At 51.3% G+C, this 11290-nt stretch overlaps 1 protein-coding gene across 1 annotated transcript; it reads left to right on the top strand.

Annotated features, from left to right (window-relative positions):
• The first annotated feature begins 3315 nt into the window (after positions 1 to 3315).
• TMED4 (transmembrane p24 trafficking protein 4) lies at positions 3316 to 5870 on the top strand. Its single transcript, XM_032790359.2, is given in 6 exon segments — positions 3316 to 3423; positions 3426 to 3471; positions 3822 to 3922; positions 4220 to 4345; positions 4790 to 4936; positions 5636 to 5870. Coding segments are annotated over 6 exon segments (663 nt in total). The 5' UTR covers positions 3316 to 3330; the 3' UTR covers positions 5786 to 5870.
• The last annotated feature ends 5420 nt before the right edge of the window (positions 5871 to 11290 follow it).

Raw genomic sequence — 11290 nt, 5'->3', positions numbered from 1 at the left:
AAAGCAATTAGAGAACAGCTACTAAGAGGGATTTTATAGCTACTGGCTGGCTGGGTCCATAAAAGGGAGCTCCCCACCCCTGTTCATTTATCACAGAGGGGTTGAGTTTGGATTGCTTTACAGGTCTCATGCTACCCCTGAAGTGCTAGGGAAAACATTCAGAAAGGGCAGGATGGCAGCCCGATTATACAGCCCACATCAGCACAGAGTCCTGTGCTTGGGTAGGGTCCCCATCCATTTTTCAGTTCTTTGGCTTGTTGAGCCAGACACACGGTGCCGTGTGGAGCGCTTTGTTCGTCTGAACAGGGGTGTCTCTTGGGTCATCTTCAGAGATCTCCAAGAAGCTTGCATAGAGATCCTCCATGACCCTGTCTGCTAGGGAAGGCAGTCTTGTTTCTTCCCCCACCATAGGAGGATTTCCCATGATACTCTGTGACGTGCTGGGCCCATGCCACTGCAGCAAACAGGTAAGCAGCATAAGGGCTGGACACCTTCAGGACGCCAGTAGCAGCTGGGTCCTCTGGCTTGGTTACCCACACCAGAATCACCATGGCCTGCGAAACCAGTGCCAATATTTACTGCACTTGCCCTACTTACCCAGGTAGGGACACCCAATGTTTACAGCTTCCATGTCACAGAACACTCCCATCACCCCATCTGGCCATTCTCACCATGGTTTGAGCTGCTCAGAGAACCATGGAGAGAGCCGTTGCTGCAGGAAAGACAATAGGACCAATGGGAAATGCACCAGGACAAAGGATATTGCACTCAAATGAATGTTCAACTCAGGCTGGCCACTAAAGTACCGTTAGGGTTTGGCCCTGAGGAGGCCAGGGCAGGCGTTTTGGGTTAAGACAGGAGCTGAGGGAAGGGATAGCTCAGTGGTTTGAGCATTTGCCTACTAAACCCAGGGTTGTGAGTTCAGTCCTTATGTGGGCCATTTAGGGATCTGGGACAAAAATCTGTCTGGGGATTAGTCCTGTTTTGAGAAGGGGGTTGGACTGATACTGCCTGACCTGTCCCAGCATCACCCAGAACAAGCCTGATTGACTTGTCCCTGTGTGACAGAGATGGGAATTTTCTGTAAGATTTTTATGAGTTATTTGTGTGACTGTGCCTATCATCTCAGCCTCATCATCCACTGACGGGGAGAGTTAATTTGCTCCCTAGGAGATCCAGTGGGAGATCCAGTGTTTGAGACATGTAGCCACATCTGTGTCCATGTATCTAAAACCTATGACAACAGCACCTTGTGGTCATCCAGAGTCGAACATTCAAGTGCTGTAAGATCAGGCACTGGACACCCCACTGCCTCCCATGAACTACATCTTCCAGCTCACTCAGAGATCCTAGCGGACTGTTAGCCATGCAGGACCCATGCTGGATTGAACCCATTCCTTTCCAGAAATCTCCCAACCTCCATGTAACAATTTCCTGCCTGTACAGTTCCAATCCTGCGCCTCCTATAAGCTAGTTTTCTTCTGGTTCCTTCCAGGCTGGTCCTGTGTTAATTCCACCCACCTGCATTTGGGCCATGCAGAATGTATAGCAGAGCCTCTCCTGGGCCACGTGTATTTCAAAAAGTCTGCACCAGCCCCTGTGGACTTTAACTGGGCCACACACCCTCCCCCAGTCCTGGTCAACGTCCCTCGCCAGGAAGATCAAAATCAGAGTTTCTCAGCCAAGGGGCTTTGTCTGAGTCAATAAAACCTTGGGAAGAACATCCCAAACAGAGCCCCCACCCCCCTTTTCGTTTGGCTCCAAGTGCTCAGGAATATTGGTTGGACTCTGGCAGGATATGAAAACAGCAGGGAAATCAGTGAGCAGCAAGCACCTTGTTATAAGCTTTCCCAAATTTGGACCTTAGCGTCCAGAAATCTGGGTGCCTGCATGAACCCCTCTAAGCTTAATTACCAGCTCAGATTTGATCTTGCTGCCACCATCCAAGAATTTCCAGGGTCTTGGCTCCCTCTGGTCTCCCCAAAACCTTCCCTGGGGAACCCCCAAGACTCAGATGCCCTGAGTCTTAACCAAAGAGGGAAATACCCACTCTCCACCCTCCCTCCTCTCTCCCACCCAGACTTTCCTCTCGGGCTAACCTGAGAGTTACTGATGCAACTCTTTACATCACAATACCAAGAAGCATATATCCTCTATTCCACAAAGAGACAACCAATACAAGGAACAGAAATGATTCTCTCTCTCTTCCCCTCCCACCAATTCCCTGGTGCTGCAGCTTTACCCTCCGTAGATCTAACACAAAGAGAATTCCCCCTCCCCTCCGTTCCTTAGCCTACCAGAAAAAAAAAACCCTCCCAAACAAGTTTTAAAAAGGAAAGCTTTATACAAAAGAAAGAAAGACATTGAATATGAATAAACAGCTACTTAAGACAAAAAGAGATACATTTTAAGGCATTCCAGCAACTCCACGCATGTAAATACAAAAAAACAACAAAAGCCTATTGGTTTTTCTACCTTTGTACTTACAACTTTGAAACTGAAGATTCAGAAAGCTTACAGATAGAAGAAAGAAAAAATCCCCCCTCATAGCTGAGAGCCAGACCAAGACAAAAGCCCAAAAAAATTCCCTGCCCTGCAGCTTTGAAAAAATCCGGTTTCCTGATTTTGCGTCCTCTGCGTCAGGTGTTTTGGTTCCCTGTGTTAACCCTTGTGACAGGTAAAAGAAACATATACCCTTAGCCTATCTTGCTTGATGACACACCTTCTCCAGAATAGGAACACCTTAACTCTGCCCTCACCCCCAAGCCACCACGCTGATAGCAGGCTACAGAGCAATAGCAGAGACTGGATTGGGACCAAGCCACCCTGGCCGATAGCACCACGTTCTTCGAACCTCTAGCTCCCCCATTGCAAGCGTGTGGCCCAAACAGGGGGGGGGGCCCACTGAAAATTTTTTTCAAAACCCCCCGACCGAAATGAGCGCGGCTGACGGAGCGCATGCTCATTACAACTCAGGCCCGGCTGAACGATGCTACGCATGCGCAAATCCCCTCCACTCAACAGTTTAGGGGCGGAGCTGTTAGAGGAACGCTCCGCATCCCCGCGCGCCACCGTTACCTGTGGCGCTGTGGTCTTTGCGTGAGTGGTGCGGCTGTACGCCTGCGCTATGGCTTCCAGAGCCCTGCTCCCAGGTAAGGCGCTGAGTGCGCAGTTTCTCCTCCAGGGCCCAGGCGTCCGAGTGTTTGCGCATGCGCAGTTTTGTCCTTTAATCCCAGGCGTGGTGCCTTGACAAGGGCCATGCGCAGCTAGGCGAGAAGAGGGAGTGGGGCTGTCCATGGCCGGCGCGCGGTGGGGGAGCGGCTGCCCGGGATGCTGCGGACAAGTGCGCGCCTTGGTGTTGCTGGCGCAGCTGGCGGGTCGGGGGCGCATGTTCGCTCTACCTTTCACATCGGGGAGACCGAGGGAAGCGCTGCTTCATCGAGGAGATCCCAGACGAGACCATGGTGATCGGTGAGGGGGGGGGCGAGACCAGCCGGAGCGGGGGGGGAGATGGGCGAGACCAACCGGTGAAGGTATGGGGGGGGGCTGACATGGGGTAAAGGGTATGGGGGGCTGGTAGGAGGGGGTGGGAGTTGACACAAGGGGAGTGGCATGGGGTTGGGGGCGAGTGGGCTGCGTTTGATGTGGGGCGGGGTGTTTGGGGTGATGGGCAGCTGGGGCGGGGGAGTTGGGGTGACAGGTCAATGGGGAGTGATGGGGGGTGGAGTAGTGCAGGGCAGTGGAGGGTAATGGAGTAGGGGGCAGGGCCATCTGGGTGTATGAGGGCAGGCCCTGCTCTGATCCCCGTCTCTGTCATGCAGGGAATTACCGCACCCAGCTGTGGGACAAGCAGTCAGAGTCATTCCTGCCCTCCACGCCGGGGCTGGGCATGCATGTGGAAGTGAAGGACCCTGATGGAAAGGTAACGCTGGGGGTGGTTGTGCCTCCTGCCCGGACTTGCCCTGCTGCTTCAGGTAGAGCTCAGTTATCCTGCACAGGGGCACCTTCATGTGCCCTCTTCCTTCCTGCTGTCCAGGTCGTGGTGCCTCCCTTTGGTAAGGCCTCTTCTGCTCTTTGGGGCCAGATCTGAGGGGCTCCGGGCTTCACCAGCCCAAGGCTTCCCTTGCCCTAGGAAAGTAGCATCAGCAGCATGCTGGCACTGTGGGGTGGGATGACGGGGCTTGCTCGGCACTCATGACTCTGTCGCTGGCGGTTCCAGGTGGTTCTATCCCGGCAGTATGGCTCAGAGGGCCGCTTCACCTTCACCTCGCACACCCCGGGCGAGCACCAGATCTGCCTGCACTCCAACTCTACGCGCATGGCACTCTTTGCAGGCGGCAAGCTGGTAAGAGAATCCCATTAGTGCTTCACCTCGGCTCTGCCTCTGAACCTGGTGGGGTGGAGGGCTTAAGGTGCAGGTTGTCCGTTTCTTGAGGGAGAGCAGTTGAAACACTGCAAGTTGGCTATGGGGAAGGGCTGTCTGTCTAACATGCCTGACTGGGCTCCAGTCCTGGCTCTGCCACTGTCTCCCAGGATGATCACCATGGGCCATTGCCTGCCTTCTCTGTGTCTCAGTTTCTCCAGCTGTAGCATAGAGGTAATACCTACTGCTTGTGGGAAGGGAAAGTGGGTCTCTCTCATATGTGTAAAGTGCTCTCAGATGCTGGAGGGAGGGGGCCAGAGGGGGTGTGGAAGCTGAAGGCCAGATTCTCTGGGGCCGTAACCTGTAACTGCATGTGCCATGTTGCTGGAAGCCCTGTGCCTCTGACCCCACGTGTGCCATGTGCAGCGCGTGCACCTGGACATCCAGGTCGGAGAGCATACCAACAACTACCCCGAGATTGCAGCCAAAGACAAGCTGACAGAGCTGCAGCTCCGAGCCCGGCAGCTGCTAGACCAAGTGGAGCAGATCCAGAAGGAGCAGAACTACCAAAGGGTAAGGGACCCCAGGGTATGTGCGTGTGGGGCTCTTGAGGGTTACTGAGGTGGCTGTCCAACCCCCCCACAACTCGCCCCAGCGAGTACTGGGTTGTGACATCTCACATAGTGCTGGTTGGCGTTCTTGGAATCTGCATAGGACTGGGATAGGGAACCGTGGCAGGAAAGCCAGCCCAGTGTCATGGCAGAGAGGGCTCGTTAGGGGGACGTACAGGCTGAAAACACACACTTGGCCTCATGTTCTGCCAAAGGGACAATGCGAGATGTGCTTCGGCTTGTGGCTGGGTGAGGTGGGATTCATGAGGAGTAGGGGTGACATGAGGCAGCTGGGCATAGAATGGCAGTGTCTGCCCCCTCTGCTTCACCTGATCCTGGTCTGTGTCACACCTAGCACCACTGGGGACTGAGTGGGTTGGTGCCTGCCTAATCTGGAAGCTGTTGGCAGGGGATGTAAGTGTGCATGTGGGAGACCTGCCCGGTTTGGAAGCCATTGGTGGGGGGCAGTAAGTGTGGGGGTGCCTGCTTGTGCACGTGAAGAGGGCACCATATGCTGGCTGCGCAGTAGCAGGGGCAGTGATCCCATTGGGTGAGATGGAGAGGGGCCTACCGAGGGGGGGGGGGGGTGTGCCTGGGGGGCAGGGATTGGGGAGGGTTCCCCACCCATTCTGACTCCTCTTCCCATGTGCTCCCCCTACAGTACCGGGAGGAGCGGTTCCGCATGACCAGCGAGAGCACCAACCAGCGGGTGCTGTGGTGGTCCATTGCCCAGACCATCATCCTCATCCTCACTGGCATCTGGCAGATGAGACATCTCAAGAGCTTCTTCGAGGCCAAGAAACTGGTTTAATCTCCAGCCTCCCCAATTGCCACTGCAGCGCCCTCCCCTCTCCACTCCCCCTGATCCCCCCACGCTGGCATGCCCTTCGCTGCCCCTCCCCCTCTGGGCATAGGTAGGCACTGAATCGCACTGGAGCTGGGAAGCATTGGTACCTGCTGTCTGTTGCAGCACTATGCTCCCAAATCCCTTGGGGGCCATGATTAGCCAGCCTGGTCACCAGGCATCTTGCTGTGAGGCCAGATCCTGGCTGTCTTTGCCAGCAGGTGGTAGCAGCTCTTCCTGGGGACTTGGCACCGATCTGCCTTTCTACTGGCAGGGCATCAGGGGTGTGCCAGCCTGGGCAGAGGTCGCTCTGTCCTTGCACAGGGGTGCCGTTCATGCTGCTCTCTCTCCAGTTGTTAGGGCCCTGATGCCCTGTCCTTTACCCTACTGGCACCTGTTTTGCTCTGGTTCATCCCACCTGTGGTTGATAGTTGAGACATTAGGGAGTGGAGTGCGTCTGGTGTGTTTGGTCGGCGGCTTCGCACCCAGCGTGTGTATTTCAGCCCTTGGGTGCAAGGAGAGGTGAGGGGCAGCCGCTATTTTATACCAGAATCTATTTTGATAACTGCAGCCCAGGACAGTGGCACGGCCTCTTCTTTCCCCTGGCGCCCTGCCCCTTATCTGCAGGGGAGGCCAGACTCCATTTCCTCTTTCCCAGGTCATCTGCTCCAGTCTCCCATAAGAGACTAGAGATGCTCTGACTGTGGCCAGGCGCTCTCAGGAAGGGAGAGTTGAATTTAGCCCTCTGGGGCTGGCCCCATGCCAAGCTGTATCGGCCTGTCTCACCCCCGGCACGTGACTTGTTCAGTTTCGTCTGAGATCCCAGGCTCCTTGCACCCTCCCTCAGCTGGGTTGGCGCTGGATCTACTGGGGGGGGGGGGGGGGTGAAGTACATTGCAGTGGATGCTTTCCCCTGAGTTAATTCCCAGCTTTGTTGCGTGGCAGGGGGAAGCAGCCAGTGTCAGTGGACACTCTCCTCCCTTTTGGTATTTATGGTGGTGAAGGCAGATGGGTGTGGGGCCCCCCTGGTATAGTTAAGATGCAGTAAATCTGAAATGCAGTTTGATGTTTTCTCCTTCCCGTATGGTACTACCGAATTGGGTTGGTTCTGTCTGGGCCCAGACCCATGCTGCAGGGAGAATTCATAACAGATGTTCTTTGTTACAATTTTGGAGTGAAATAAAACCTCTTCTGGTAACTCGTGTGCTCGGGGACGGTTATTGGACTGGGGCCAGTTTCTGAGCTCTGTCTGGCTGTTTCTACTGCTGGGGAAATGGGGGAGACCCTAGAAAAACAACCCCAGTAAATTCTTTGGGGAGGCCCATATTTACAGGAGCATAGCACTGAGCCCCACCCCAACATGCTGTGAAGAAAATGGATTTAGGTTTTGTAAAGATGGTCTTGTTTTCACACTAAAGCGAAATTTATCAAAAACGTGAGATTGAGGTGACAGTGAACAAATGGTTACACACACAACACAATCATAACCTGCTTTCTCGAGCCTCCCATCAGATAGACTTTTCTAGAGAGGAAGTTAATCTCACCCAAAGCCCTCTGCAGTGTTTCAGCCAAGGTTGGCTGAGCCAGTTTTCATGAATGCAACTGCACAGTCTGTTTACTTTCCGGGTGGAGGGTGTTCTCCGCTTTCTAGAAACCCCTTCCCCACCCCAAGTTAGTTGTCTTTGCTTATGGACAGGATAACCCTCCCCCCCACTCACCCTTGCCTGCTCCATTCCTGTTGACTTCACATCACTTTGTCAACATTTGAGTGCATTTAGCTCGGCAGCCATCGAGGAGAATAAATCTTGTCTGACAGAAAACCTGCTTTTCACCTCTGCCAGTGTCTCATACTTTGATGCAGACTCTGACAACATATTTTCAGTCTATGTACATAACTTGTTAACAGGCTATGTAGGTGTACATTTCACACCAATGCTAAGGAGCAGTGTGACCCTGGCTTTCATATGAAACCTCACCTGACATCCATTGGTGAACCAGCATGTACAGATCAGTCGGGATATACCTGTAAGCCCCTTGTCAATCCCATTCCGAAGATCTTGGGTCACAACAGGAGCTGTTCTGAGCTCAACAGCTAGCCCACAAAGCATGTGGGAAGAGGGAGGAGATTCATAGACTCTAGGACTGGAAGGGACTTCAAGAGGTCATTGAGTCCAGTCCCGTGCCCTCATGGCGGGACCAAATAATGTCTAGACCATCCCTGATATCTCCAGAGATGGAGATTCCACAACCTCCCTAGGCAATTTATTCCAGTGTTTACCCTGACAGGAACTTTTTCCTAACGTCCAACCTAAATCTCCCTTGCTGCAGTTTAAGCCCATTGCTTCTTCTATCATTAGAGGCTAAGGTAAACAAGTTTTCTCTCTCCTTCTGATGACACCCTTTTAGATACCTGAAAACTGCTATCTATGCCCCCTCTCAGTCTTCTCTTTTCCAAACTAAATAAACCCAATTCTTTCAGCCTTCCTTCATAGGTCATGTTCTCAAGACCTTTAATCATTCTTGTTGCTCTTCTCTGGACCCTTTCCAATTTCTCCACATCTTTCTTGAAATGCGGTGCCCAGAACTGGACACAATACTCCAGTTGAAACCCTCATCCATGTTCCTCCACATCTTTCTCTGAAAGTGCGAGTGCCGCAGAACTGGACACAATACTCCAGTTGAGGCCTAGGACTAGCGTAGCAGTAGTAGACGGAAGAATGGACTTCTCGTGTCTTGTTTACAACACAACTGTATTAATGCATCCCAGAATACCATGTTTGCTTTTTTTGCAACAGTATTATCACAGATCTGTTGACTCATATTTAGCTTTGTGGTCCACTATGGACCCTCTAGATCTCCTTTCTGCCATAATACTCCTTCCTAAGACAGTCTCTTCCATTCTGTATGTGTGAAACTGATTGTTCCTTCCTAAGTGGAGCACGTTTGCATTTGTCTTTATTGAACTTCATCCGGTTTTTACCTCAGACCATTTCTCTCAATTTGGTCCAGATTCCATTTTTGAATTTTGACGCCTGTCCTCCAAAGCAGTTGCAATCCCTCCCCAGTTTGGTATCGTCTGCAAACTTAATAAGCGTACTTTCTATGCCAACATCAAGTCGTTGTATGAAGATATTTGAACAGAGCCGGTCCAAAACAGACCCCTGCGGGGAACCCCACTTGTTATAGCCTTTCCAGCAGGCCATTGGGGAGCCTAATAACCTACCATTTCTGAGTCATGGTTATGCCAGCCAGCTTCAGTGCACCCACCTTATAGTAGCCCCATCTAAATTGTAGTTGCCTAGTTTATCGATAAGGATATCCATGCGAGACCGTATCAAATGCCTTACTAAAAGTCTAGGTACACCACATCCACCGCTTCTCGCCTTATCCAGACAAGACTCGTATCCTATCAAGACCCAAGCTCTATCAGATTGGTTTGACATGATTTGTTCTTTACAAATCCATGCTGGCATCATTCCCCTATCACCATACGACCTTCCAAGGTGTTATGCAGATGATTTCTTTAATTACTTGCTCCATTATCATATCCCTGCACAGAAGTTAAACTAACTGTGGTCTGTAGTTTCCTGGGGTTGTTTTTATTTCCACTTATATAGAATGGGCACTATATCTGCCCTTTTCCCAGGTCTTCTGGAAAATCAATCTCCCATTTCTCCAATGACTTTTCCCAAAGATAAGTAGCCTAGACGGCTCATAATAGCTAGAGGCTCAGATACCTCCTCTATTAACTCCTTGAGTATTCTAGGATGCATTTCATCAGGCCCTGGTGACTTGCAGGCATCTAACTTTTCTAAGTGATTTTTAACTTGTGCTTTTTTTATTTTATCTTCTAAACTTACCCCTTTCCCATAAACATTCACTATGTTAGACATTCCTTCAGACTTCTCAGTGAAGATGCCTGTGCTCACCTATGGACATGACCCCAGAATGTAGATACAATCGCAGCCACAGTGACCCCGAGTGAATCGCTCACAATTGACACACAGTAAGAACAGCAAGAGAGGTATGTGATGAGGTATATGCTAGAGTACATCCTCCCCCTGGGGGAATCACTCTCTCATGTTTCCTGTGGGGTCCTGCAGGGATCAGTTCTTGGCCTTGGTCTGTTTCATATTTTCATCAATGACCTGGAAAAGAATAAAATCACTGATGAAGTTTGCAGGTGCCCCAAATGGTGGGGGAGTGGTAAGTAACGAAGAGGACAGGTCACTGATACAGAGCCAGCTGGATCTCTTGGTAAGCTGGGCGCAAGCAATACACATTTTAATGAGTGAATATAAAGTTCTACGTCTAGCAACGAAGAATACAGGCCAAACTTACATGACGGGACTTCATCCTGGGAAGCAGTGACTGAAAAGGACTTGTGGAGGCGTCAGCTGAACATGAGCTCCCAGTGACACACTGGGGCCAAAAGAACGGATGTGAACCTGGGATGCATAAACATCTGGAGCACAGAGGTTATTTTATCTCTGTATCTGGCGCTGGTGCGAGTGCAGCTGGAATCCGGTGCCTACAGTTCAAGAAGGATGGTGATTAATTGGAGCGGGGGCAGAGAAAAGCCAAGACAATGATTAAAGGATTAGAAAACCCGGTTCGTAATGAGAGACTCAAGGAGCTCAGTCTATTTAGCTCAACAAAGAGAAGGCTAAGGGGTGATTGGATCGTAGTCTATAAGCACCTACGTGGGGAACATATTCAGTGGGGCTTGTCAATCTAGCAGGTAAAGATGTAGCAGTGCAATGGCTGGAAGCTGAAGCTAGACAAATTCAGGCTGGAAATAAGATGCACATTTTTAACAGGGAGGGTAATGAACCACTAGAACAATTTCCCAAGGCTTATGGTGCAGTCTCCATCACCGGCAATGTTTAAATCCAGACTGGATGTGTTTCTACAAGATCTGCGCTACTTCAAACAGGAATTAATTCAGGGAAATTTTAGAGCCTGGGTTATGCGGGGGTCAGCATAGCTGCTCACATTGGTTCCTTCTGGCCTTGAAATCTATAAAACAGTGGGGGCCCTAATCTGTAATGGCATTGGGTGCTGCCGCAATACAAGTAAACTAGTTGTAAAATGGCCTGGATCCATGTGGAGTGAGCCCATGGTGCCTAAACACCATGAATCTGGCCCCAGCTTAACCAAAAGGCTCTATACTGGTTCTTTTTCTTTGCCTTCATGTCTCTGAGCTGTTAGGCAAGGCATTTCCCAGCTTTTCTCTACCAACATGACTGGTAGAAACTTACACAATCACCTGACTCCAGGAGCAGGTGCTTTACTAAACATCAGGTATCACCAGACTGCTGTGAGTTGGCAACACAGGAGTGAAGAGTGGCTGTGCTGCAGCTGGGCATCGGAACTGGCCTGGATAGCTGGGTCAGAACTGGCACCGGGGAGCTGCTGGGTGGAGCCGGGCATCGGAACTGGCCCCGTGGAGTGGAGCTAGGCATCGGAACC

This window comes from Chelonoidis abingdonii, chromosome 2 (genome assembly GCF_003597395.2).
Source record: "Chelonoidis abingdonii isolate Lonesome George chromosome 2, CheloAbing_2.0, whole genome shotgun sequence".
Lineage (NCBI taxonomy): Eukaryota > Metazoa > Chordata > Testudines > Testudinidae > Chelonoidis > Chelonoidis abingdonii.
Note: the sequence above shows the minus strand (reverse complement) of the source record. Positions and strands in the feature narration are given on the sequence as shown.